The sequence below is a fragment of the Sinohyriopsis cumingii genome, unplaced genomic scaffold (assembly GCF_028554795.1).
Source record: "Sinohyriopsis cumingii isolate HCF-2022 unplaced genomic scaffold, ASM2855479v2 utg002097l, whole genome shotgun sequence".
NCBI lineage: Eukaryota > Metazoa > Mollusca > Bivalvia > Unionida > Unionidae > Sinohyriopsis > Sinohyriopsis cumingii.
Window position 1 is genome coordinate 117,452 of NW_028316128.1, and position 27,549 is coordinate 145,000.

A 27,549-nucleotide genomic window follows, 5' to 3' on the forward strand; every position below is an offset into this window, starting at 1 on the left:
TGTTCTGATTTGTTTCAAAACCAAAGGTACATAGGGTGATACTGTTTGGTAAAAAAAAAAAAATGTTAAAATGTTGGAATTGAATTGTGTATAACCTATGACACTTAAGTTTGCTTTTATATACTAGTAGTTTTGGGTTCAACGCCATATTTCAGCACATTTTATGCCATGCAAGGCGGCCAGTATATATTTTGGAGGAAGAACCCGGAAAAGTACAGAGAAGAACTGGCTTACGGGAAGCTACTGGCAAACTTTCTCACGAACCAACAGTGGATTAGCCCGAGACTCGAACTTGACCTCCCGGGACCCCGTAAATTTTTAATGTATATTAATCAACAGTACCTACTGCATAATTATAAAAATGTTTGTAAGCTTTTAATGAATCAGCAAGTGTACGGTCATTAAAACCTGATAGTCCGTTTTACTTTCCGCGTGTCCGTTGCCAGCATTTATTTAGTCCGTTAACTTATCATTAGTCATGACTTTGTAGAATTTATTTAGTCCGTAATTTATCATTAGTCATGACATTGTATAATTAGTTAGTCCGTTAACTTATCATTAGTCGTGACTTTGTAGAATTTATTTAGTCCGTTAATTTATCGTTAGTTGTGACTTTGTAGAATTTATTTAGTCCGTTAATTTATCATTAGTCATGATTTTGTAGAATTTATTTAGTCCGTTAATTTATTATTAGTCATGACTTTGTAGAATTTACTAAATATGATTTTACACTGATTCTGATCAATTGATTACATACCAAGCTTTTTGTAGGAAAGGTTATTGAACATTCAGACAACAGTCTCCACATGTCAAGTAGATGTAAAACCTGCATTTCGAATTTACTTATTCTGCTTCTATCTGAGTTGTTAAATGTCATTAAAATAGTCTGCACACCTCCATCCATTCTCGTTGTTTCTATTTATAGATCGCACTGTAAATAATTCTTCAAACTTTTTATATCACATACTGGTCCGTATCTCTTCACAAAGTCATCATTGTCAAATAATATAATTAAATGTATGTATCGATTTGTACATGAACGATCTTTAATCACTGTAGAAAATTATATTTCATTAAATATATGTTAAATTTTGCCCTGAATGGAGCAAGAAATTGAGTTGAATATCTTGCTAAATTTGTTCAATCTTAAGTCCGTTAATTAATTGTCAAAATGTTCATAAATGAACTAAATCATGAACTATGGCATATTTATTCTGTTGTTTCTCTTTTGTCTGTCTCCTCTCTGTTTGTTCACCATCCTCATCTTTGTATTTATTAACATCTTCTGCTTTTGCTTTTTCCTTTCCTTTCTGTTTATATTGTACTGTGAATACATCCATACAATTCCGCCTGATACTTATTGAGTAGTTTGGTCTGTATATGCTTCTGTATATGCTGACTAAAATACTTATAAATTACAGTGCTTACTATTCCATCTGGTACTTCTTGAGTAGTTTGGTCTTTACGTGCTGACTATAATACTCATAAGTCACAGTTCTTACTATATCGTCTTGTACTTGTTGAGTACTTTTTGTTCGTTATGAGCCGACTAAAATATATATACGTTACAGTGTTGTCATACAAACATGCAAATCAAATATTGATAATCTGACCTTTTCGCGCTGCTACCTAAATTAATGTTGTTGGTTTTTTTTACGGTGCTGATATTTTGTGCCTCTCTTTTCCATTTCTCTGTTGGCCCTTCTTGTGTTATGATTCCGAAATAAAACTTCCATTTGTTTCCATCAGTTAATTTTCACACGAGTAACGTGCTACCAGTCATATCATGTCAATATTCTCAACAATAAATTCTCAACATCATTTTAGAATAAAGTTTGCTTTCTGAACTTGATGGGTTATTCCTTCATTTCACAATAATATCAGTATTTCACCGTCAGCTTGTCATTTAAGAATTACAGCTACTCGGTAAAATTATAATAAAAAAACTTACAGGAATTCAAATGAGCTAGCATGGGCATTTCGTAGATGGAATATTGACGCATAAATATTGCTGATAACAAATGTGTTTCAATATTAAAACTATACATAGTAGTTTTAGTGTGCAAACATTCATAATACAGTTTTCTTATTTTGGATGTGTGCAAATAAAGCAACGATATATAAATATTGAACATCAAAATATGTAATTTGAAAAGAACTTGTGAGGGCTATAGAATGTAATTACGGATTGATTCTACCACAACCACTGCAATTACTAGTAGTTTTACATAAGATTGGATACTTATGTTAATCGGTGAATAAAACGAGGACAACTTTTCATAATATTTTATAAAACGGAAGAATTCATGTACACGTGGGGAGAGAAAGATAAGCCAGTTCTAAGGGGTAAGAAATATACATATCCTTCCCCCCAAAAGTAACGGGAAAAAATACTTATTTCATCGCAAATAATAGTGAGTAGCCCTTATTACATTGAAACATACTAGTACCTGCTACAATTTATTGTATTTCTCATTGCCCAATCTAAAGCATACAAGTATGACCTCATTATAAAAAATGATGATGTGAATATTGTGAATACGAGTGATTTTTCATGATAATGCCTTTCACCTGTGGCAAACGTATGACTAATGCCAGGCCCAACACGAACCAAACTTGTCCATTAAGTTGTCTCTCGAGTATACACAGGGCGGTAATGAAAACCTTGTAATAAAAATTCTAGCACAATAAAAGTCACACTTCAAAATGCCGTCACCCTATCGATTAGTACTAGGCAATTGAAATCGAAATGGTGTTTGGTTCCCATTCAAACCCATGATATCGTATATATGCAATTAGTGTACTCTCTCGAATGAAACTAGAGAGCTCCATAATGCGCCGGCAGATCTACGCTGTTCAAATCAGCAGGGTATTGTGTAAGTTATTTTCCGCAGAATTAACGAGAGTAAAGTGCTTTGCCCAGAGACACTCCATAGTAGTCAACCCAGATTTATGTAATGGTAGAAACTGAACCCACATCCTTTCAGGCACGTCTCATGCACAATAAAAACCTAATCTCTCTAGATCTTGTTTCCATCAGTCGCCTCTTAAGGCGTGCAGAAGGATGTATCAGGTCTATTATGCAGCCCCCCGACCGCAAGGGATGTGGATGGTGCAGGGGGTATAGATGCTTCCCGATAAGGTCACTAGCAGACGATATTCTGCCCATTTTTACCTGGACAATGGGCAACCTGGCAGTTGCTATCACCAAAATTTACCAAATTTAACAAGGCACATTGAAGCAAAGTCAACTTTTAAATCAAAAATATAGATACTAACGGAAAGCTTGAATTGCGTCCTGTTTATTTATGTAATTTTCGTAAACGTATCTTGAGATTCAATGAAATTATCTCAACTTCCAAACACCTTATCAAGTCAACGGTAAATCTGCCCGTTGCCCAAAAGTATGGCGGCTGATGACGTCATTTGGGAACTATCTGTGGAACGAAGTACCCAGTGTCCAGATTCTCGTCTGTTAGCATAATATGCAATGGAAAATATATGTTGTCCCAATTTAGGAAAGACTGATGTGCACCAATACGGTATCTTTGATTCAAATGACACAGCACGCTACAAGAATCAAATTGTATATGGTGACACAGACAAAACACGCAAAATTAAGTCACGTTCTAAAGACAAACCATATCATAGTCATAACGTTTATAAATATATGTTCTTCAATATACAGTTCTATAAACCCTATTATAAGCTAATGTAAAGACTCAATAATGCTATCCGATGACGGCTATGCACATTAAATAGTTTTTAAAATATCTCTCAATGAGTTTAAAATGTTTATAAGATGAGCATAGAAGAGACTTGAATAAAGAAATAATATAGTAAATAAAAGAAAACTAGGGTTCTTAAATTACCTTTGTGAGCACTGAGATTATTACCTACTTAAAGGTAATTCAACTTTACATACGAATTTATTAATTTAAACTCCAACTCTTACTTTGCAATCTAATTTGGTCAATCAATTTGTCTGATCGTTTACTGAAATGTACCCGTTTAATTAATTTTAAAAATTCTGAATTAAATGTTATGATGGTGTCAGTGCCTAGATGATCCATGACTTAAGTCATCATCAACATATTCATTGGTTGGTTTGTGTCCAATGGCACGCGAGATGTTATTCACGATCTTCGATATGTGATTTGCGTGTACCTAGTACTAATATTAGTACCCTTACTCCTATCTAGTGGACAGGGTACTAACATGAGCATATACGTGTTAATGGAGCAAGCCGGGTGTAATTCACACCCGGCGCTCTTTTAGCCTAATAATAACACTTTAAACATATTCCTTGCATATAATCCAATAAATTGAGTAGTCCTCTTATTTAATACAGGAAGTATCGAAAATCATTGTAGAAATAGTTGTAAAATCTCGTTTACTTTTTTTTAGCCGATATTTTTGTTTAGATAGTCCGCCATATTATTTCAAATAATGATTACTTCCGTCCTCAGCCTCGTTTGTTTGTGTGCCATATAAGGACAGTGACGCCTTATTTGGAAACGTAAACAAATCGTAGTAAAAATTTGGCGCCGTTTGGTCAGAAATTCTGCGCATTAAAAGTAATTACAGTTTATCGGCAACTTTGAAATTCCACCAAGAAGCGATTATTCGTCACTTGATTGATAATAATATAGCGTAGAATATCCAAATATGGTCTGGCAAGCCTTACGTAGAAAAGGGGTCACGGCGAGAGTCTCGCGTTATCTGTCATGGCGGACAGGATGAGGTTAGAGTAACCATGCTAGTTTATTTTATCGTGTAAGGGCTTAATAAATTCAAAATAAGCCAAACTTCTTTCACAGCATGATTATACTTATGTAGTTGATTTCTAGACTGTTTGTTTTTCTGACTTTAGTGATGATTTTTTTTTTTTTTTGTTTTGCTCCATTACATGATATGGGACCAGTTCGTAGCCTCAACCACAACAAATCAAGTTGAGGCTACGACATCGTAGCTAGCGTGTACTCTACTCGAATGCAGACTTTATCAGCCGACTATGGCTTGTCTGAATAAAAATCGAACCTGCAACTCATTAACTATTAGTTCGGCACAATGATCACTGAGTCACTTTGACGTCCTACAAAATCGCGTCTTTTCTTTTTATGCATGTAAGTATGGCGAATGTAACAATGTATCTTTTGTTTTCCTTGGCTTCTAAAACAGTCTCCATTTATCAGATGAATAGATAATGCCCCATATTATCACCATGAGATACTTGAAGTAGCTCCTCTACCTGTCCATTGCCATTGCTGATACACACATTCGATGGGTATGTCTTACTAAATTTCTAGATAAAAGGGGTGAGAAAGATAAATACCTATTCTAGAGTACCTACACCTACTTAACTAAACAACAGGTAGCTCAATCTACGGCTCTTATCATACAATGGGAAATCTCTCAGCATTTTATATTTTTCTAAATCAATAAATTGTACTCGAAGCATGAATTCCTATTTGTTTAGGGACGAAAGGTATTCGTTTGTATAAATATGCCTTTTGGTAAGTATGGATTTTAGCGGGATCTGCTTTAAGTAGAAAGAACATTATTAGCTGCTGCATGGCTTTTAGTGAACGGATGTTGTAAAGTGAAATATCCTTGGTAGATAGTGATTTTGCAAATCTTTCATAATATAACTTATACCTGCCCGTTATTAATATCGCAGCATTTTCCTTTAACTGTTTTTTTTTATTTTTTAAAAAAAACAACAGTATCTCCCTTTTATCTATATATTTCCAGTCAATGTGTATGCGTGTGTGTGTGTGTGTGTGTGTGTGTGTGAGAGAGAGAGAGAGAGAGAGGGCAAAGACACACATATAGAAACCTTCATTTTGTATTGGTGTAACGACTTCTAAAATTTAAGTCCAAAAAATGGATTTCCGACACTTGTGTGTATCAGTGATTATTGAATCAATGTATGGTGCTTAACGACACATCAACATAATACTGGCTATAGAGTGCTATTGGAATAAAGGTGTACAAATTGACTGAATGGTGTAAACATGCACTCATATTATTTATTTGTGCATATAAACATGATGGAATTTCATTTGCACAAAGTCTAAAAGTTCGTTCAGTACACAATTATAACAGAAATGGCGTCGAAATATAATAATGTCATCTATACAAGGACAGCTACATGCCTACATTATCTCATTCGCATACGCAGATGGGTACGCTCTTCTGAGCAATCTTGCTAACAATCGATTCAGGAAGGACGGACAAACTAAAACCACCAAATCAAGATCCTCACGCTGATATTGCGGGGGTGGGGGTGGGGGTGGGGAAGAACATAAACAATAAACGTCCATGGCAGATAATACGGTAACTGAACTCGGGTATTCTCATCAAATGTATACGTGTATTTCGTCTTAGATTAACTTAATTTAATTTTATTGTTTTTGATAATGCAAGCCGTTTATGTACAAATTAGCGGGTACAGGAAATCTGAGCGATGCGACAGAACCTGGTCTATACACGCCTTGAGACATTTGTTACTATGTAGCATTGTAGAGAATAAAATATCTCAGAAACGTCACACTATTAACGTAACGTCATTGCCGCAAACCGTGTGTTCAATTGAACACTGCAGAGTTTTGACGGTTCAGATATTTACACCTAACGTACTCTTTAGAGTGCAAACATATGAAGACATGTCTTTTTTTTTAAAGACCACCACCCCACCCACATTCAACCCTAAGAAGAAAAAAAAACAACACCTGCATTGGTCCAGCAACAACATATCCTACATCATGCTACAAGTGGGCATCGGACCCAGGACCGAAGAAGTACATAGTGAATGTCTTACTTCGATACTTTAAAAATATCCTCAAATCCTATCTACAGCAAATAAAACCCAAATACAATGTTTCGCATCATCAAACAAAATGTACTTGCCAAATAGTCTCTTAATATGTTTTAAACTATTAATCCCGAGACAAAGTCAGAAATAAATACTTGCCTATATAATTTCAGCTACAGTGACATATAGGTTGCGCACAACATTTGTTATGCCCTGTCATGGCCACGAAAAGAAGCTCCTAAGGCGAATAGTTTTCGTCCCAACAAGTCTTTTCAGCACGAAGCTAATTAATACAATACCTTGGTGTTATTGCAGTTTGTCGTTTAGTACACACTAGATTTAACGTAAAACAATTGGAGTGCTGATATACAATGTTACTGAATAGATTTGGAATTCACAGTCACGAACAGTGACGGAATATTTTGCTAAAATTCATACATATGATGCGATCTTCTCTATAGAGAAAATAAACAAAGCTATCGATCAAATGATGGTAGTTGAAACAATTAAAGAATACTTCTAACTGTGTTGAAATATGGTAATTGTCCACACGATACGCATGAAGGATACAGAATATACATGTTTATTCCGGTATATTTGTTTTATTGTTTCATCTGACTTGTAGTGACAAAGTTCAATCACGATCGATCATGAGGAGAATCCTAGAGCATAAGGACGTTTAGTAATACAATGATAGGTAAAGCTGTAAGGATAAAAATCCCACACCTTTCTGATAGATGTTTCTAAAGAATTAAAATGTAAATGCACTGGGTCATCGTTTAAGCAACCCATATGCCTCGAATACGTTTTCCAATAAACAAATAAACAAACAAACACCCCTCCCACAAAAAACCCCCATAAAAACCCAACCAAATTTGCCACAGCTTAGAACAATTCTTGTTTGTTTTGTTTGTTTTTTTTTGTTGGTTTTTTTTGGGTCTGTGTGTGTGTTTCATTTTTTTTTTTTTTTTTGCAGTTCGCTTTCGAGTTTAGAGTTACTTCTAAGGAAATTTCGCTCGCAAGTTGCCAGTAAAAAAACAGAAGATAGTGAAATTCACGGCAGTGCAAACTCTGTGAGAACACTGGTATGACTTTCAAATTAATTTGATTCACAAGGTAGCCCATATAAAAAGTAGAGAAATTGTTGTTTTAATTTTACTTTTATGTTCAGCAGCAATATACATTTTATATAACTGTGATAATTTGATAGCCCACAGCCTTCTACAATTTTTCTATATTTTCATCTATTTCTCTACTATACTCCATACGATGAGCTCAAAATACCAATATATGCAAAAACTGACCGTTTGTTATATAAGTGTCCACTCTCCGGTTGCCGAAGTGGTTAGAGCGTCCGCCTCGGATGCTGGAGGTCGCGGGTTCGAACCCCGGCCGAGTGATACCAAACAGTTATAAAAATGGTACTAACAGCTGCGTTGCCTGGTGCTCAGCATTAAGAAGTTAGTGTTAGGATTGGTCGGCCTTGTGTCAGGATAATGTGACTGGGCGGGACATCATGCTAAATGTCTGAGGCATGATGCCACAGTTCTAGACATCACTATAAACTATCACGCTGCAGACATAGGAGCGATATGATAAAAACTGATACATTACTTTAAAAATACCCCAAAACACAACAAATAAACACACATGAAATTGTCAGCACACAAAACTGAATCCTTGTTCAAAATTAAAGATTGTATATCTTACATTAGTTCGTTCTTGGTAACGCTCTAGTCAGAGTAATTTCGGTATAGTCTTATTGTTTCTTTGTCTACCTAGGGTTGTATGTCAAGTCTCAATGATCTATTGAAAGGCAATTAAAATCAGTTTCTGGTCTGGAGAAGAAAACAAAAAAAAAACAAAACAAAAAAAAAACGTGTCAAGATAGCTTCGGGACTAGGTATCCATGACATTGGGCACAGTGGAGCAGGACATTTTATGTAGCTATAATATCGTACGTTAATATACAAATTCATTTCAAATAGTTTCTATTCGGAGTGTAATTTCATCGTAGACTTTTCCTTTGAAAAGAAGGCTGAACGCATTCTGAAACTAACGCTACAAACCTTGATGTTTTGCAAAGACAAAATCGATTAGGATCTTCCAAGGGAGACAAGCACATCTTAGTTACACATGTTATTGGCTATCATTTTCTTAGAATTTCTTTAAACGCCAACTAAATAATAATGGAGGACAGTTTAGGAAACGTCATTTATAAGTACTTTTACTGCCATTCGCTGATTATTGGACAGTGGTAAAAGGACATTGTCATACCTGTCGTTAAATGTACAGACGTCAACAAAAGCAATACTTTCATAACAAGTTTCATTAAAATGAAACCAAATGTAGGTATATATGTTGTATGCAGATTCTTCGTACGCAGTAATCTTACTCGAATATAGACAGCATTTTAACCCGTAAATACAGGCTACACGAGAACGAATCGCAACATTGTATCGTCAATGTAGGACCAACACCTCCCTCTCCCCCTCCCCAACCCCTGTAATCCCAACTCCCACACTGTAAGAATGTATACACTTAGAGGAAAACAGGCTAAACGCATTGACTATGCATGACCTAACCCATATCACAATACCAAGCAGTTACAGTAAATCTAATCCAATAATATTCCGACATCAACATACTTTCTTATAATACTGTTAGCCAGTTTGGTTCGTATATTTCTTTGGATATATCTTATACTATAATGGACATTCTGAAAGAGGGTCACCTTGCTTAGATGTAGTGATAGAGATACACAAGATCAATGCTTGATGGAGCAAATATTAAAAACATATATAGTCGCTATTGTTCGTATTTCTTTTATTAAAGTTATTAAATATCAAAGGAAAAAAGTTTTCGTGTACACAATACGTGGCAAATGGACCAAAGAAGACTATACTTATCTGTTTTAATAGGAGATGGACTGTTGACTTTCAATCAGAATTGTATGAGAAATCTATATGACTATTTCTTCAAAACTCAACTGCGATCGTATTTGATATACTTAATTTGGATTTACTGGGCTCTTCTTTATCCTGTTATATATATATATATATATATATATATATATATATATATATATATATATATATATATATATATATATATATATATATATATACACACACACACACATACACACACACACAAACAAGCACAACACACTTCCCATTTGCTCAATCAATGGAAGTGGGGGTCGGGTGCATGTGGGTGTGATTTGGATTTTTTAACGTAGCTTTTAAAAAAAATTCGGTCGTATCTGGATTGTGGCAGTTTATCGTTTACAGTGATGTCTAGCACTGGGGTATCATGCTGCAGACATCTATCATCATGTCCCGCGCAGTTACATTATCCTGACACAAGGTCGACCTGTCCTAATACTAATCTCTTAATGCCGAGCGCCTAGCGAAGCAGCTGCTGTACCAATTTTGTAAGTCTCTGCTGTGACTAGGTCGGGGCTCGAACTCGCGAATTGCCGCATCAAGGCGGACGCTATAACCACTTATGCCACCGGTACCGGTCCAATCAATGGAAGATTGAGGGAAAAAGTACGTTGTCATGGAAATTTGATATACATATAAAGTTTGGATTCCTGCAACTGTTCATTAAAGGTCGAGCAAGTTTTCAGCAAATTAGTTTATGAAACGAAAGAGTGTAGTCTCTGGCGTTAAGAAAGAAAGACGATTTATTATTGCATGAAAGGTTGGCAGAAAATAATGATGAGAGCGTGTTAATTGAGCCTGCAAGCAGAGGCCATTTCAATACTCTGAGCAAACATCCACAAAGTCTAATCCTATACTACCATCAAATCTAGGGGTAATTAAATTAAAATACTATTAGATTAGTTTGGTGTTTTACCTCACAACAACTCAGTTAAGTTATTCAAAGGCAAATGAAGTAAAGCACCTGGCCCAAAGACACCAGTCGTATGGGCTAATCCTGTTCAAACACGAACCCTTTAAAATCACATGTCCGGCATGTTAACCGCTATCGCAGCTCTTGCAGCCATTAGTCGTATTTGCGGCATTCAGGAGAGCGCATCAGGCATATTCTTCATCCCCGTGCCCACAGTCAGTCATGGACACGGTTCAAAATACATGTTATTGTAGAAAAGAAACGGAAGAAAAAATGACGAGAAAAAAGAACGAATACATCCAGTCAAACAGAGTGCTAGCATTTCATGGCGAAAAAAAATGAAAAAAAAATTAATATAAAAATATTAAAAAAATACAATAAATAAAAAAATAAAAAACAAAAAATACTTTGTGACAGAACATTCCTGAACTAAGTAGACTGACATCACGGTTACTATTTACTGATCAATATGATAAAAACCCACATTCTAAAAGACTGTAATGGTGAAAATAATATTAAACCTGACCATCGCTATTTGGATACAAAGACATACACCATAGCAACGTAAAACGGTATTAATCACTGCTATTATTACACGTGCCGACACATTTTGTACAAAAGTAGAACACGTTATACAAGTAAAGACAAAACGTATTGAGGCAAACCAGAATTCCTCGTATGGACATTATTGGGCTTATTTCCGACGGGTCTTATCTGTGTTTTACGATACTGAAGCAGCACCTTTAAGATCGACATATACGAAAAGAAGCAGATTAAAATAACAAGTGACAACGACTGTATACTTAAAGGATGATAAACCAGACAAAAACGATACAATGATAACCTAATCCTTCCAAAAGTACACACAATTCAACTAGATGGAAGATCATCAACATTGTCTTCCTTAACTGCACCTTTTAGGAATGAATATAATCACGACAGGCATTGAACATGTGCGAGATAAAATACAGTTTTATCCAAGTTGAAACAATAATAAAAACAGTATTTCTAGTATTAAAAACCAACGTTGTCAGGACTAGATGGAGGGATTCAAATGTCAGATGGCTGATAAGGTTCTCATAGATAGTGGGCTCAATATGGATCACAGTGTTTATTTTGTAAGAATATGTGGCATAAATTATTTGCTGGGGGAAAATGATGGCATTTACGAATAATTTCATCGTTTGCGCTCCACTTAATTGACGAAATCAACTACCCTATCCCAACAGAAGGTAGGCCACTTAAAACCACATGTAAACTTGTGCACAGATGGAGGCGGATGCTAACATTCAAGCTCGAAAGTAAACGAGCAAAACGAAAAATAATGGGGAGGAGAGAATGAAATGGAGACGAAGGGGAGATTCGTTGTGAACAATGCTTTTTTTTCATTTATCTAGAAGAGTGAAAATTGTGCAATGTTAAATAGTCTTTTATTCTTCATTTAAAAATAAAAAGTTTAAAACAAAATTTAAAAAAATGCAAATTTGGAAAAGGTTTTACTTAAAGTTGTAAGGGTATTTATCTTTAAACTGATCCAGATCTCATTGCCAACGTTGTAAGATAGATTCCACTCGAACATGCTCCACCTCACCTCTTTTAGCCAGTAATGCACAAATATATACGCTCCGGTGGCCCAGTGGTTAGAGCGTCGGCATCGGAAGCGGGAGGTCGTGGGTTCGAACCCCGGTCGAATAATACCAAAGACTTACAAAAATGGTACTAACAGATGCCTCGCTAGGCGCTCACCATTAAAGGTTAATGTTTGGACTGATCGGCCCGGTGTAAGGATAATGTAACTGGGTGGGACATCATGCTACATGTCTGCGGTATGATGCTCCAGTTTACAACATCACTATAAACTGCCACACTGCAGACAGATATGACTGAAATATTTTTAAACACACACACACACACACACACACACACACACACACACAGTTAGTTGCAAATAAGTATTTGGGGACAGTCAGCAGACTGAAGTATCGTTTACTGAGACTGTCTTGTGATATGTAGGCTGCATTAACGCCCAAATAATTATTTAAAAAAAAGGTTCTAATTTTATTTTGATACATCTTCAGTTTTCTTGTATTATATCCGTAGATCTGTTACCTGCTAGATTCTTTTTTGATCGACTAAAACAAGTGGGGACAAATGTGCTAGACACAAATAAAGAATGGTAGCATAAGTACACATTTATTTTATTTTTAATAGCATTTTCCCCCCATATTTTGGGTCTCAAAACTTACCCGCAGTCGCACAAGTCACTGATGGAAATATCATCAGGAAATTTCTCAGCAAGGATATCTTCCTCTTTTAACGTAGCCATCTTGTTCAATTAGGGCTAATCTTCAATAATCCCTGCACATTTAAAACAAGCCGGTCGTTTATCGTCGGAAAGTCTCAAACTTGTATTACATCATTTTGAAAAGTCACAGATGCTAATCTGTGCAAATGTAAGCTGACTCCCTTTCAGGGAGAACCTAAATCGCCAGTTAAATTACCGTTCTTCCTCCTCCAGGTAATTGTAGAGATCACAAACTTTGTCGAACTATACTCGCGTGTGCGAAAGTTTGCCTGGCGTGTGTAACTACGGTTAACCCCCTTAACAACCGTTGTAGCGACGGCTGTTCTGTTCACCTCCTACGTAGTATGAAATTTATAGATCCTCTTATTAGAGGAATGACAGACAAAACATGGATAATAAACGATTTAATTTTCATGCATACATATATCTTTTAAAATTTAATTTCAGAGACTGTTCTTAATTTCAATTATTAATTTGCTGAACTGGAGGCAGCGGATAGTTTCGTAAATTGGCCACTTGCAAATTTCTTAACTTATGGCTATGGTGTGACTTTTTGAGCTATTATTGTGCAATAATTAAAGATATGGATATATTTCTGAATTTGGTCTTTCCGGCTTGTGTTGTTCTTGAAAATCATGTGTAGCATGTATACCTCATGTGGTCACCGCACAGTATGTAGCCAGTGAAATCGATTAGGAAGCAGAGCTAGCCACTTGTAGCAGTAGACACATTGGTTCAAGGCAGGTAGAATATGGCTTGATGACAACTATTTTGAATTGATCAAGCTATTTAATACACAATGTTTTTCAAAATAATCACCAAGGGAAATGTCTTGTATTTGCACTGTAGGCATCACATGTTCTCAAAAATGGTCTTCGGACATAAAAAATGCATGTTTAAATTGGTGGGGAGTGTGTGTGTGTGTATGTACGTGTGTGTGCATCAACTTTTTATTCGGAGTTTCCACTGGCTTGTCAGGTCAAGTGAATAACATTCTTATGTTTCGCTTTATTATACCTATTCAAAATATGGAAACTTCTTGACCTCACTCATATATTATTTTTAAAAGAGTTTTTATATTAGGCAGGTGTACGCATCATCAAATGTATGCATACAACAGTCCCTAGCCCTCATAACCTGATTAAGCAGCCCATTATAACATTGTGCAAAAAACTTGATAATGAATGTAGACTCTATACTGTACTGATATGTGACAGAAAGAGAAAATTGACACAAAAATACGGCATTTTTACAGAATAAATTGCCTTGACCTTTTTTCAGACTACGAGTTAAATTGTTGTTCTTGTTGTATGCAATCTACATTTGTCACATGATTTTCCTCCTTGGTCAAAATGGCGACTGTAGACATTCGGTTGAAGAAAGTGAACAAAATTTATACTGAAGGGGTATTTGAATACGTTAGAATTCTTTATTACGAGAAACGAGCTGTTATTCTCTTTATATCTAAAAATTATTTGAGCTTACACGTTTACACCATCTTTTGCAGTATTGGCAACATGTTACCTATTTTCGATGGTGCAAATTGTTTTCTCCGACAAATGACCACACGCTTCGAATTTTATTCACCTGCCAGTGCAAAAGAAAAGCACATATGTTTTTAAAAAGAAAATCATCATCATCATCGTCTTCGTTGACGTCATCATCATCATCTTTTGTTGCAGTTTTGTCCCTACTCAGACCAGGTCCTGATAATCCTGATTATTGAATGCTCTGCACCTTAACTGTCATCAAGAAACTAAAGACGAAATTATCGATCTCTGTTGTCTTTTACATTGGTGCCCATGTATTAAAAACATGGGTCAAGAAAAGAGTGCTTCGAGTGGAATCATCACATTATAATGTAGTACGAATATGCATAGCTGTTATTGTGACATCATAGCATGCAATTGTACCTGATTACACCTTTAGGTTCATTTCCACCAAAAATGTCTACATACTTTACTTCTCGGGGCATCTAAATAATGACCTTCCAAAGGAATGTGGATGTATTACAGTCCAAAGGAAGTGAATACTTGCTCCTTAAAGGTATGAAGAATCAAATTCTAAAAAATGGCATCCATTACTGAAATAGTCGGTGTTGGATGCATACACGACCTGTGTGGCTTTTACTATAGTATGTTGTTGTAGCCTCCCATCCATGAAAGTTCACTATAAAACGACAGTTTAAAAATTTTAATACTTGTTTGAAACAACCCCTGTAACATGTACATGAAAGCAAATGCGCATGTCTTCCTTCCATTTTGTTCATTTCAATTTCATTGTTGCCGATAAAACATTATGGTAACTATTCATAAATAACACACTGAAGCAGTAAAGTTGGTATATGAATGAACTAAATCCTTCTTCCAACTGCCAGCATGTGAGTGCATCTATTTTTTAGAGAAAGGGGCTTTATTAATGTAACCACTCACATTCTAGCTTCATTACAACAGTCCATTGATAGGATTGCAAGTGTATGGTTTTATTATTTGTCTACATGTGTGTAGTAATGTCAGGCATTGGTTAAATAGTATTTGCTTCACTGCGTTTTTCTGTATTTTCACAAAAATGAGTGAAAACAATCTTGACCTTATGTTCAGAACTACATAATTGCATTTTTATGTTAAATCTTGAATAACATAATATTTTGACTTTGCTTTCCCTGAGTTTAATATTTTCCTTAATATATGTTCCCAAATGTTTATGAAAACAGACAATCTAACAGTGGTACTTCCTAAAGAGCGATGACTGCCATGATTTCCCCATGACAGGTACACTTTACGGTTTCAAACTAATTTTATGAAGAAAATAATGTACACACAGCAGTTAAAATCTTTAGGTCAATGATTCTGTTCTTAGAACACAAATTTCTATTTACATTCTATTGTTTAGGTTTTGAAATACAAATTTGTATGTATTTATCATCAAATGATAACTTGCGAAAATCGGACAGTGATAGTGGCTATTACTAGAGACATATCACACATCTCTGCTGTAACTTACTTGGGAAAGGATTAACGGTCAGTTGGCTATCAAAACAAATGTCTGTGAATCTGCAAGAGTTCTTTGTTGGAGTAACTGAAATCAATGCCAGCTATTTGATGGCTTAATGCCTACACTTGCCTGGAGCTACAACATAACACCTGAAATGACCGGCTAAGGTGAAGGAGCATCTCAAAACCTATGGTCACTCAATGAACATATAAAAAAATCATAGGGCAAAGTCATTTTTGCTTTCCTAACAGAAAAAGGTGAAGTTTTCATTATTTAGGCGACTTAGTCACCCACTTCACCTGGTAGAATGACCCCTGCCACTGTTTCATTTTATTCACTTAAACAACTAAAACAATGTACTTACTCACTCACTCTTGCTTATTGTAATCCACTTCCATTTTCATACTGGGCTGATCACTTGTATATGTGTCACATCCAGTGGCTTGAGTTTTCCTGATGTTCATTTTTTGTTGCAATTTCATGTGTTTTTTTGTGCATTGTTCCTGTGAAGGATAGCCTGCTAAATAGGTATGCTCATTTTTTGATGTCAATCTTTTTTCTTTATTCAATGATTTTTTTTCTCTCTTTCTCTCTCTCTCTCTCTCTGTCTCTTGCTCTCTCTCTCTCTCTCTCTCTCTCTCTCTCTCTCTCTCTCTCTCTCTCCTCTGTGCCGTTGTAATCTAGAGCTATTCTAACAGACAATAGAAACAACATCTTTATGTCTGTCATTAATATTGCACTTGGTAACAATGATCCATGAAATAATGGTTGACTTAGATCATGACTTTGTCATGGATTACCAGTATTTATAACACAGAAAAGATCAGATGAGAAAGCCACCAGCATAAAATAATTATAATTTCTCAATTGCAACATTTTTTTTTAAATATTGATTTTTCTTCAGTGAAATTCATGTCTATGTTTATAAATTTGGTTGTAGAGAAATGTTGCTAAAAACCTGACTTGTTCTTAAATATTTTTCTGTAACTTTGATATTGAGTTAGAAAGTTGCTAGTATTGCCAGATTAATTTGATTGAAACATTTGTTGCTTACATGCTGTCACATGTATATTACATTATTTAATGGTATTTCGTAGATTCAGTGTGGTTTACATAAAATCTTTGGCATTGTATTTGAAAGATTTGAACCTCATTTGCCTTTATCTTTTTTTATGAGCCTTTTTGGGGATACCAGAACTTAATTGACACTGTGGATTGTGCATACCTACTTTCAGTTACAATACTCACAGTTGATCTTGGCCTCAGGTAAGGCATGAGAAATTCAGTATATGATTCCAGGAAATCTGATAGCAGGAGCCAAACCTGAACCTTTCTGGATGAGTCCAGTTTCTTAACCCCTTAGCCTTCATGTCTTTTGAGATGGGATATGGATCTCAATAGTTTCCAGGTTATGACCCTGAGGTGGTGATAAGTGCAGTACCAGGAATCCTCTCTGACTGCATAGATTAGCTATGCAGGTAGTTCAGAGAGTGTAATATATATATTTTAAGGGTGATTCTGTTAAAAAAAATTTCAACTTGTGACCCAGGGGACACCTTGGCAGAGAAAACAGAAGCAATTCCCAGTCCTTAAACATTAAATGTTGCAGGTTTTTATCAAATTCCTTCCCAGAGTTTCAGAGCTATGGACCTTGTAGAAAGGGCAATTAAGGTTCTCATTGTCTTTCTGGGTGGCAAGAAAGATCTATTATTGCTATGTATGATTTACCTATCTATTTATTCTTTGTTTCTTTAAATGTTGGTGTTTGATGTCTCTTTTTGCCTAATGATGTTTCGATTTTAAAAGTCATTCTCTGATATTTTGGTGTTATTTTACAGGTTCTGAAGAAAAGATTATATAAAAAAGAGGAATTGAAGCAAACTAAGAACTATTTAGTTTTGAATGGGTGGCAGAGTTTCAGATAAACAAATTAACGTTTTTTTTTTTTTGAAGATGGAATGACCATGACACTGTACTCATATACTTAGCATTATTCATCATAATGCTATCAACAAAGTGTGTGAAAAAAAAATCATGTACATCATTCCTTGCTTATTTTGGGTAATTACAAACATTAGGAATGAAAAACTTGTTTGGAAAATGAGAGAAATGCCAGCATTTCCGACATGATTGAGCTTCATTTGTTTTATTGTATTAGCTTTTTCATAAGTGTTACATGTACTTTCATTTCTGGAAGTTCTTCAGTTTGAAAATTCTAGAACTGCTCCAGTGGTCTAGTGGTTAGTGTCCACCTTGGATGGTGGAGGCTTCAGGTTCGAACCCTGCCCAAATCATAGCAAAGACTTATAAAAAATGGTACTAATTGCTGCCTTGCTAGGCAATCAACATTAAGAGGTTAGTGTTAGGTCTGGTTGGCCTGGTGTCAGGATAATGTGACTGGGTAGGACATCATGCTACATGTCTGTGGCATGATGCCCTAGTGCTAGACATCACTATAGACTGGCACACTGCAGACATCATAGTGATATGACTGAAAAATTGTTAAAGGTACATTAAAAATCTATGTCACACATACACTTGAATATTCCCCTTTATGTACAGTTAAATCTCTCACCTCAAAGTGTCTACATTTCCAGTTGATCCAAGTAATGTCATTTTTTTGTCATGGTAACTTATCCTGAAGTATATTTACTACACATAGGACAAAATCTCCTTTTCATTTAAAAAATATATATGTACTTTAAGTACATTCAGAATATACAGACACCAAAAGAATCATTTTCCCAAACATATCATACTCTATTATATGCTTATTTGATTCTCCATTAACTTTACATTGTCAGAATCTTTCAATATTTTACGATATTGCACACCTTCATATTGCATTCATGTGCATAAAGGAACTACTTTCTATTGTAAACAAACAATAGACACAGACACCAGCACTTTTGATTTGTAAACAAATCATGTACACTTGTGTAGTAGGCGCTTTACGTTTTGGTTGATTAAATTTGTTTCTGAATGGTCAAGCAGATGTTTCATGGAATGCCACATTCCAGCTGCTTTGGCACATTCCATATTAACTTTTTTGATACAATGTTTTGGATTTAGGTTAGTTATACAGTTGATGCCAGAAAGGGTCCTTGCAAATAACATAGAAGTGACAAGGGATAAACCGTCTTAGATGGTAATAAGAATGGCAAAAAAATACAGTTTTACATCCTGAATTTCCTCAAAATTTATTTTCTTAATTCTGAAAATCCGAATTACATGAGCCATGTCATAGGTTCTCGATCTTGATTACACATTTCGAAATTGTACTGTAATTTCGAATATAAGTGCAGTTTCATCCTTCTTACTGCACTCGAAATAAGCATTAAATTCCATATCCTCTTTTTGATAATTGCAATTGAAAGACTTCATTTTTTTCTCACATTATGATTTCAAACATTCAATTACAGAAACAGAAACACATTTGCAGATGTCAGCAAGCTTCTCCCTCACTTCTTCAATCCAGTGTATTTCATGTGGAATTGTCACATATAAATCCAGTCCATAATCACAAAATTTCGTAGAATAAACAAAATGCCAAATTATATTCATTCCAGATCAAATGGATAAGTTGTTGCAATGTGCATTCATTCACAATATGAGTCCAAATTTCAATTTTAACTAGACACGCCATTTTCTTTCGAAAGTTATGTTGAGCGTGCGACTAAGTTCAAATTTATCTGGGCAGAGTTATGTGCACAGTAATAATGTTGTTGTTGTATAATGATGAATCTGTGCTTGTGTATTTAGTTTGGAATCAGTTACATTGTTTCTTGTAGTGTATTTTTATAATATAGTTAAGCATTAGGTAGAATAAGAAAATGATCATATAATAAAAAGGATACTGCATTTATATGGGAAAATATGAACTCATTTTGTCAGATGGATATACTGCACTCCCAAGGTCATGCAGTATTTACATCTGAAAAACTTGTTCATATTTTCCCGTACAAATGCAGTAACCTGTAAGTCCCAGTAAGATTACATCACATATATCTTTTTCGTTTATGTTTTTCTTTCTGGCGGCATTATAGTAAAGGTTTTCAATCATTTTGTGTTAGATACTTTTAAACTTTTTGTACCATCTCTTCTCACAACAGATCCCATCAGCTGTATATAGTCTTAAGGTACACCAGCATTGATAGACAGTTTAACAACTAAGTGCTCCAACCTGTTCTTTTGCCTCTACTTTGTCATTTTCTGTGTGGCTTTGCATTCACAATCTGACTTACGTTGGTTATGTATGTGAGAGATATCAGGCACACTTGGGACTGTTGTGGTGTAGTTTTTGAATTATTGATACAAAAGTGTTAAATGATAATTTAAAAAAGAATATACCACAGTCAGTATGAAGTATAATTACCACTGGGTGAGTAACGTAACATAACATGTGACCACTAGCCTTTACAGTAGCCCTCCCAAGCCAGTCTGTCTTAGATGACCACATAGTATGCATCCTTATAGTGAAACTGCCTTTTAATGATGTGCACTATACACAGAACTTTACTACCACAGAGTGAAATAGGACTTATGACATTCTGGTGTTGGAACAGCAACTGTGTTAAAATGAAGGGACCAGTAGTGAGGAAGCATAGTTAATGTAATAGTGAAATTAATGGTGTAATATACTTTATTATAAGTCAGTATACTCCGTGACTCCCAAGGATACCATTATAATAAGACAGTGCTTTAATATTTACAGGATATTGTGGCTGGCGTGGTGGTTGTGCAGAGTAAAGGGGATCTCCAGCATCAAGGAATTACACTTGCTGTGGAAGGAATTGTCAGTCTGCAGCTTAGTGCCAAAAGTGTGGGACTCTTTGAGGCCTTCTACAACTCAATCAAGGTAATCCATTTTACAAAGATCAAGAAAAATGTTAGAGAATGGAATATCTGTAATTGCTCATGCACGTTCTGTCAGTTAGCTTTGCATCTCTACTAATAATTAAAGATAAAAATATATAATTTTCCTTACTACATAAATATTTCATTTTTAATGAGGAACAGTTACTTTGTTTAGAAACGAAAGGACATAAAATTATTATTATTGTTACAGGTTACAAAATTAAAAACAATGAGGAATCCATGGTTGCTCAGCACCTGGCCCATAATGAAAGTATTGTGGGTTTGATACCTGCCTAGATCAGCCTCATAAGCTGCCACTGTTTGTCCTTGGGAAGGGCTGTTAGATCCCATTCTTTTGGCAAGAACTAGCTAATAAATAATGCCATAGAAAACATCCAATCAACAATTACAAATTAGAGTGTATACAACATTGCCAACCATACAGTATTGTATATGGTTGATAATCATTAGATTGCACTCTGTAATCCATTAAGTAGGTCTATCTCATTTTTGTCAGTCTTTTGCTTATTGCATATTGAAGCATTGGAATCATATTTGCTCTTGGTCATACCATATTTCATGTTTTTTTTTAATACACAAAAACATAATTGTTAATTTCAGTGTACGAAATATTATATGTAAAATAAATAATCATCATTTGGTGGTATCGACCATGTACGAAAAATAAAGGGATCGTACCTGAACACATTCTATGGAACACACGCTACTCGACAACCTAACAGTACAAACGTACAAAGTAAACATATATTTTCTGTCTCATTCTGCTCTAAACTCAAGAATCTAATTACGATAAAAATAAAAGTACTCAAAGGCTTTTGTTGCTATTAGTGAACAAGAGAGAGAGGATTATATCACAATGTGCAAGCTCGTCTGCATTTAGAGCATATGTAGCTGTTATGTTGTATAATGTTGGCAAAATGATTAAGATGGTTTGAACATGTATAAAGTATACCCATGTATATGTGTATTGTTTATTGGCAAAATTGTATGCAATGATATGAGACCCCATTGTCAAGAAATTAAGTGCAACATGTACTTTTACAGCAACAATAATCTCTTTATGAAATTGCAATAAAATAAATAAAGAACTTGAAATCACAGTTTAGTTAATGCACGTGAGCTCGCGCATGTGTGTGAGAAAGAGAGAGAGAGAGAGATGAAACAAAATTTTTGTTAGTGTACAAGTTCCTACTTATTCAAGGTGTTTTTTTGTGTAACTTTTGCAAAGATAAAAAAGACTGTTACTTGATGATTGTGATAATCCTCATGTATTACGACCCTACAATATTCCATTATCAATAAACACTGCTAAATCAACAATTCCTCTTTGTTTTAATTACGATGTACATTGTCACAACAACCACATGGCTATGCAGTGTTATTTACACTGGAAATGAAAATGATTAGCACTTTGGTTATTCCAGTTCAAACCAGATTGAGTGTAAGAATGGACAGAAGAGGTCAAATCAGTGAGGGTGCCAGTAGGGAAATGAGGCTTTCTTTAGGGAAATGAAAATTTGTCACTGGGCTATTGAAGCCATTGTCCATACAGCAGATGTTATAAGGACAAGCGATCATACAAATTACTTTTTATTCGAACTCGCCAATAAAGATACTAGTGGAGTATATCGTAGAATATATTTGCAATAAAATATTAATTATATCCAAGTCAAAAAAGAAGAAGCACTTGAAAGGTAGTATATATATATATATATATATATATATATATATATATATATATATATATATATATATATATGTACATATATACACAAATTAATTTAACAGAGTCTGTGACTTTCATATTTAGGATAGAAAATGACTGGGTTTTTATATTTTGTGTTTGTTTGACTATAATGAAACAATACGACTAGTTGACCAATGGTCTGTGGTCTTCACTTTCGCATGTATTGAGATGTAATTTTTGTTTCTATTAGAAAACATCAAAGGTATTCCGAACTCATTTTAAAATGGATGTGGTGTTTTGTTACGGTGACAGACTTCATAAGGAGAACTAGTTAATGATAATATTGAAAGGTATGGTCTGTGAAGTCCTTTGTCCATTTGTTAATAAATACCAATAGATATTGTAATTACAATAAGAGAGCTTATGCACATGGGTGCCCGTAGGATGTTTTGCTGGGGGGGGGGGGCAGTCAGCCACGGCCAGGAGTTAGTTTAGCAAGCAGTCAGAAACTAAAGCTAATATTTACTTAGCATTTTGAACAGAATATTGTGGCATGTTTTCAGCTTCATTTGCATGATTAAACTTGTCTGAATATATATATATATATATATATATATATATATATATATATATATATATATATATATATATATATATATATATATTTATTTATTTGCAGTATGATTGGGGGAGGGTCATGTGACCTATGCTGTGGGTGCCCATGCTTATGCATCATTGTATTTTCTCACTAACAATTAATTATTAATTTTTGTAAAAACAAAATGGCAATATGCTATTTTTAATCTTTTTTGCAAACATAAATCTTCTTTATTTAAATGACTATTACTTTGGTAACTGGATTGTGTATGAAAATTTGAAGGGTACACAAAAAATATATGAAATATGGTTATATGATTTTGTTAAAACTTTCACTTTTTTGTTAGTGGATAAAATGTAAATTAGCCTAATCTTATTTTTACTATTTTTTAAAAGCACTTTAATGAATCTATATTGTAAGCAAGGTGCTTTGCATTATAAGAAGTAACTCACATTTTTTGTTACCAGTTTTATCATTTTGAATAAAAACTATATGTACAGCTAATGTTTTCTTGTTTATAGCTGAAATCTGAATATTTTATTGCCATGATAATGAGGTATGTGATTCAGACTTTTTAAAATGCAATATAATGCACATGGCAATGAAAGAAACCTCTACAAAATTGATGTGATTATGAAGTGTGCACGTCCTTTATCATACATGTCAATATGATGTAGAGTATATGTCATTATGATGTAACATACATGTCATTATGATATAGAGTACATGCCATTATGATGTAACATACATGTCATTATGATGCAGCATACATGTCATTATGATGTAGCATACATGTCATTATGATATAGAGTATATGTCATGATGTAACATACATGTCATTATGATATAGAGTACATGTCATTATGATGTAGAGTACATGTCATTATGATGAAGTGTGCATGTCATCATGATGTAGCATACATGTCATTATGATATAGAGTATATGTCATGATGTAGCATACATGTCATTATGATATAGAGTATATGTCATGATGTAACATACATGTCATTATGATATAGAGTACATGTCATTATGATGTAGAGTACATGTCATTATGATGAAGTGTGCATGTCATCATGATGTAGCATACATGTCATTATGATGTAGAATATGTCATTATGATATAGAGTACATGTCATTATGATGAAGTGTGCATGTCATCATGATGTAGAGTACATGTCATTATGATGTAGAGTGCATGTCATTATGATGTAGAATATGTCATTATGATGTAGAGAACATGTCATTATGATGTAGTTTATATGTCATTATAATGTATCATACATGTCATTATAATGTAGCATACATGGTTCTTTAGGATAAAATACTCTTATATTGAATTTGGTTCATCAGAAAAGTCCTTTGTATGTAGGTTTTGTTTTGCTGAACTCCTCTGAAATTGATCTGTTTCTTCAAAACAAGTATCATTTGTGTAGTGTGCAGGTTATCAAATATTGTCCAAGTGATTTTAAAAGAAGAATGTGAAGTAACATTGGCCACATCTATGTCGTAGATTTCTATTCTTTTATAATATTACTAAATATTTCAAAATGATTGATCATGAGCAATCTAGTATCATTTATGTTGGTGACACAACATTAGATGCATAAATGAATGTTTTGAATTATTGCAAGGAATAAAGGGTCCTGTTATTGGGACTCCAATTTTGAAGGTTGCAATAACTATTTTCAAGGATGGAGTCCTGGACTGTAACTTTCATAATCTAGTGATGAGCCCTATCACAAAACTAATAAAGATCACAAAACTAATCAAGATCACAGAACTAATCAAGATCACAGAACTAATCAAGATCACATTACAGAACTAATCAAGATCACAGAACTAATCAAAATCACTGAACTAATCAAGATCACAAAACTAATCAAGATCACATTACAAAACTAATCAAGATCACAAAACTAATCAAGATCACAGAACTAATCAAGATCACAGAACTAATCAAGATCACATTACAGAACTAATCAAGATCACAGAACTAATCAAAATCACTGAACTAATCAAGATCACAAAACTAATCAAGATCACAAAACTAATCAAGATCATAGAACGATTCAAGATCACATCACAGAACTAATCAAGATCACAGAACTAATCAAGATCACAAAACTAATCAAGATCACATCACATAACTAATCAAGATCACAGAACTAATCAAGACCACAAAACTAATCAAGATCACAGAACTAATCAAGATCACAGAACTAATCAAGATCACAAAACTAATCAAGATCACAAAACTAATCAAGATCACATCACATAACTAATCAAGATCACAGAACTAATCAAGATCACAAAACTAATCAAGATCACATCACAAAACTAATCAAGATCACAGAACTAATCAAGACCACAAAACTAATCAAGATCACTAAACTAATCAACATCACTAAACTAATAAAGACCACAAAACTAATCAAGATCACTAAACTAATCAAGATCACATCACAAAACTAATCAAGATCACAGAACTAGTCAAGATCACAGAACTAATCAAGATCACATAATTAATCAAGATAACAAGACTAATCAAGATCACATAACAGAATTAATGAGAATCACAGATCTAATCAAGATCACAGAAGTAATCAAGATCACATCACAGAACTAATGAAAATCACAGAACTAATCAAAAGATCACAGAACTAATCAAGATCACAAAACTAATCAAGATCCCAAAATCCAAGTTTGTATTTTTGGGCCATGAGAGGTTCGTATACAATCATCCTTGTCAGACAGAAGAACATATTAGGAGTAGCCATTTCATTCTTACTTGATAGTCAGGATAATGAGTGACAAAAATGTTTGTGTTCAGGTTCCCAACAAAAGCATAGTAATAGATGTTAATTGAAATGCCTTCACCATCTATAATACTTTCTAAAATGGATATCCAGACTTAAGTAATGCATTTCGTTTATTTCAAAGAATCAGAAATGATGGATGGAAGCAGTAAATTTAAAATCAGAATTCATTTCTGGGACAATAAATGAAAAACGATAAAGTTATCACTGAAATGCAAGCATGAATGGAATGCAAAAAAACTATTTCTGAATTCATTTCAAATGCAAATGAAGTGAAAATTAAACATAATGTATGGAGTTCATAAAATTCATTGTTTCACGGTTTGGAGCAAGAATAGACAGTAGTTATCATTTGAAGTACCATCTTTTAATGTATCAATAAGATTTCAATCTTTGAGTTTAGTTTTTACTATTTGTGTGAAAAATTACTGTTTATTATAGATATATATATTATATATAGTGGCTACAAGCTCATAAATATTATGTGATATAGAGCAAATATTGTTTGCTCCAAACCACAACAGTCACATTGTATGTCCAAGAAGGGTAGGAACCCAGACACTGCTTTCAAACAGATAACAAGAGTTTATATTTTCTCATTCCAGCCCATTCATTTACTGAATTACAATCTTGATATAGCAAAGCCAGGGAAATTACCCAGTGGTAAAACGGAGATTCCATTTGAAGTCCCTCTGAAAGCCAAAGGAAATAAAGTGCTGTATGAAACATACCATGGTGTATTTGTAAATATTCAGGTAATTTTAACCAAAGTTTAGGTGTGAAGCCTCTGTCCTCCAATAACCCTTGAAATTTGTTAGTGTTTTGAATAAACACCTAATGAAAGTACAAATGGTCACTGATATCCTTCAACTTAGACATCGACCATTTTATCTTAAAGGAAGGCAAGTGTACCTGTTTTCATTGTGAGAAAATGTCCTGTTCCCAACTGCTGAACAATTGTTTTCTTCTGGAAGTCTCTTTATATGTCTAATGTTATTTTGTGATAAATGTATGTATTTAATATGGGACCTAAAATTGGAAATTAGCATGAAAGAATAGTCTAAAATTCATTGCACCCTACCAACTCCCCTCTCCCAATGAAATGATCATTGCCTTATACCAGGTTTCAACCTGTCCATTGCTATACATATTCAAGTTTTATACAGGTAACAATAATTAAAGTTAAATAAAATCACTGGTACGTTACAATGTTTTCTTCCGATATATTACACAGTTGTAATATGTTATTAGTTGTTCCACTAGATCGTAAATCCTGCCAGCTCAGATGAAAATATATATTATCACTTTGCTTGTTTTAGCATTAAGAGTGACAAAAAATGTTTGCTTATTGTAACATGAATCAGACAGAAGTGGTCTGCACATTAATTGATGGATAATTGCCAAATTGCATAATTTGTAAGTTAATACTTACATTCATACCCAGTACTAGGTACAAGGCCTTGAAAAGAGAATAAAACCTGTCAGCAGCAGCTACCCAATGAAAAAAGTCAAAGTGGCCTTTGTAGACAATTCTGACCTCTGAAGGCAGGTTCAGCTTCCAAACTTGGTTAATAACAAATTCATGTATT

General features: G+C 34.3%; 2 protein-coding genes across 3 annotated transcripts in view; one reads left to right on the forward strand and one right to left on the reverse strand.

Annotated features, from left to right (window-relative positions):
• Window positions 1-13,260, reverse strand: part of LOC149771155 (uncharacterized) — a 32,895-nt gene extending 19,635 nt beyond the window's left edge. The window contains exon 1 of one of the 2 annotated variants that reach the window (XM_089948797.1): window positions 12,925-13,260. In XM_089948797.1, coding sequence (XP_089804923.1) covers window positions 12,925-13,004 — 80 coding nt within the window. In that variant the 5' untranslated portion in view covers window positions 13,005-13,260. Of the gene's footprint in view, window positions 1-6,976; window positions 7,092-12,924 lie in introns of those variants that run through there. The other variant, XM_089948798.1, reaches the window with a different exon arrangement.
• Window positions 13,261-14,318: 1,058 nt separating this feature from the next.
• The window catches only part of LOC149771156 (vacuolar protein sorting-associated protein 26C-like), a 52,808-nt gene continuing 39,577 nt past the window's right edge, over window positions 14,319-27,549 (forward strand). Inside the window, exons 1-3 of the mRNA XM_089948794.1 lie at window positions 14,319-14,389; window positions 20,692-20,835; window positions 26,566-26,715. Of these exons, the coding sequence (XP_089804920.1) occupies window positions 14,336-14,389; window positions 20,692-20,835; window positions 26,566-26,715 (348 nt within the window). The 5' untranslated portion in view covers window positions 14,319-14,335. The remainder of the gene's footprint in view (window positions 14,390-20,691; window positions 20,836-26,565; window positions 26,716-27,549) is intronic.